Source organism: Dryobates pubescens, chromosome 6, assembly GCF_014839835.1.
Source record: "Dryobates pubescens isolate bDryPub1 chromosome 6, bDryPub1.pri, whole genome shotgun sequence".
Taxonomy (NCBI): Eukaryota; Metazoa; Chordata; class Aves; order Piciformes; family Picidae; genus Dryobates; species Dryobates pubescens.
In genome coordinates, this window is record NC_071617.1 from 23,877,389 (window position 1) to 23,879,863 (window position 2,475).

At 40.0% G+C, this 2,475-nt stretch overlaps 1 protein-coding gene across 1 annotated transcript; it reads right to left on the reverse strand.

Moving 5' to 3' along the window:
- Nucleotides 1-884: 884 nt before the first annotated feature.
- On the reverse strand, nt 885-2,005 carry STX11 (syntaxin 11). Its single transcript, XM_009908811.2, has one exon. The coding sequence runs from the start codon at nt 2,003-2,005 to the stop codon at nt 1,139-1,141; it is 867 nt and encodes a 288-aa protein (XP_009907113.1). The 3' UTR covers nt 885-1,138.
- Between the last annotated feature and the right edge of the window lie 470 nt (nt 2,006-2,475).

Below are 2,475 nucleotides of genomic sequence, written 5' to 3' on the forward strand. Positions count from 1 at the left end.
TGAGAAAAGCACTGAAATGACATTAAAATGTTTTCTTTCTGAAGAAAAGTCTTTCCCCCTGCCCCCAAGTGGAGATTTCCTAATAATGTAAGAAAAGTTGTAGTTTTTGTACATCAGTAAAACAGCATGTTAATAAATTTAATCCTTCATGTTATTTAAAACAGATATTAAAAAAAATATATCCATACTCAGCCAATGCTTATAAAAAATAAAAGTCTCTTGACAGGATAATTCTTGCACTAAAATTGCTTGGCTGTAGGTGCCAGCACAGGAGACTGAAATGCTTTCCCAACCCAACTGCTATCATCGTAGGGGGGCTTCTGCAGAAGGCCACTGCATGCATCCCTTCTGGCTGAAGTGTTCATTGGCAGAACAATGTTTTAGAAGCAAAGAAACGTGGCAGTTTTGAAATTGAGAGTACAGATAACAGCTCAAGTTGAAAAGACAAGAAGATGCCTCACTGTTGCAGTGCTTCTAGCCACCTTGAAAAAGCTGTGGGTACTCCAAATGGAGAAAGGCAATCACTTGCACACAAATGGAGTAAACCGTGCATATTGTTATTTAAGGGGCGGTGATGTTAAGATTCATGACAGGTGGAAATCAAGTTGAAATAGAAACTAGTTCTGTGTCCTGAGGCAGATAAGAGACTTAGTATTTTGCCAAATCAGCACAAATGTCTGTTCAAGCATTTGCACAAGCAGGCTCCAAACTAATTAAAACTGAAACCTCCTGATTCAGTGGTGTATTGTGTCACTCCAGGAGGTAAGGCTGCACCACCTACAGACTCACTTTGACAAATAAGAATAAAGTTACTTCTTGAAATTTCTCATCCTCTCTAGGCTGAGCTCTCAGCCTCATTCATTCCTCTTTTTTGCCTTTCTGAAACCAGCATCACCAGAGAGATCATTCACCTCTAGTTACAGCAATAGAGTGCATTTCAATTAAAAAATAGTTTTATCAACATTTCTAGGAGCTCTCACACAGGACAGCTTTCAGCACATTTATGAAAATGGCAAAGATAAAAAAATAAGTACAAAACAGTTCTCCATTTCTAAATGTTGTCATTACAGGAAAGTCACTGGAAAGAATGTCTGATTTTTAACACGTTTGAATTGATCTGTGATAGCTTCAGTGGGAGTCACCTTCTGCAACAGGATAAGCAGCAGCAGAGGATTGTTCTGAGGGGGTGTTTTCTTCTGTATTCCAAAGCTTTTTTCACTTGTTCTTTAGCTTCTCCTACATAGTCCTCAACATTTTGCATATTTATCTCAATGACATCAAAGGTGTCTGCCTGTTCTTCCACTAACAGGGCCACCTGCAGAAAAAGCTCATGAATTTCCTTAATGCGACCTTCTAACTTCACCAGCTCCTTATGGCGTGTCTCCAACTCATTCAAGGCTGAGCGAGCCCCCTTAACATCTGACAAGAGATTCTCAGAGAAGACATCCCATTTGCCTTGCTCAATCATCTCCTCAATCTGGTTGCCAGAAACATCTTTGCCCATGATCTCTAGCTGCCGCTGAATTCGAATCTTGCAGTTTTCACGTTGCTTCATCTCTGTTTCATTGTATTCAAACATAGCTTCCTGAAATGCATGCATGAGGTCAACATAGTGGTTCTTTGCTACCCTGGCGATGACAGACATAGCCCCATATTTTGTTATTGCATCTTCACTGAAATCTCTCATTATCTGGAGTTTCCTATGTATGCTTTCTCCACGGGCCTTGATATCTCTGGCGATGCAATTAGTATCCCGTTTGATGCTACTAAGACGACGCATGGAAGTAAGGAAGCGGGTGTTTTGCTTTCTCAGCCGCCTGACATCCTCTTTTAGGTGGTCATTTTCTGTCCGGATATTCTGTATGTCTTTATGAAGAATTTCCAGGGCATAATCAGTCTCATAAAGGAGAATGTCATGGGGTGAATTTTCATCATCCTCACTATCAGAAAACTGTTGGTTGTGTAACCTGGCAAATTCACGCAGCTCATTTAGCCGGTCTTTCATCCTGCCTGTAAAACAGCAACAGAAGGAAAGACGTTTAAAGTAAATAAAATACTGGTTTACAAGGGTTGAACATTCATAATTAGTTCACTACATCATGGTTGTAACTACATCAAAGATAACCAGATTTTAAATTTGTTTACAATATTCTATACAGTGGTGGATCTCATATCCAAAGCTCTGATGCTAGAACACTCTTCTAGGAAGTACAAAGCTTAGGAACTACAAAAGTGCAGGAGAGAAGACAACAAATCCTGAAGATGAGTGCAAATGAATAAAATTACAGTCCCCAACCCCCCATAATGCCATCCTTTAACTTGCAGAAAAAAAACCAAAACTCTTGAGCAAATGATAGGAAGCCTTCAGCTATTGGTATGTTAGACATATTAACACTGAACGCCTCTCACCACTGCTCACCAGAGAAATCTCCTAGATCTTGACCCTTCAGTAGTGTATCAGCTGCCTCAGTTGTC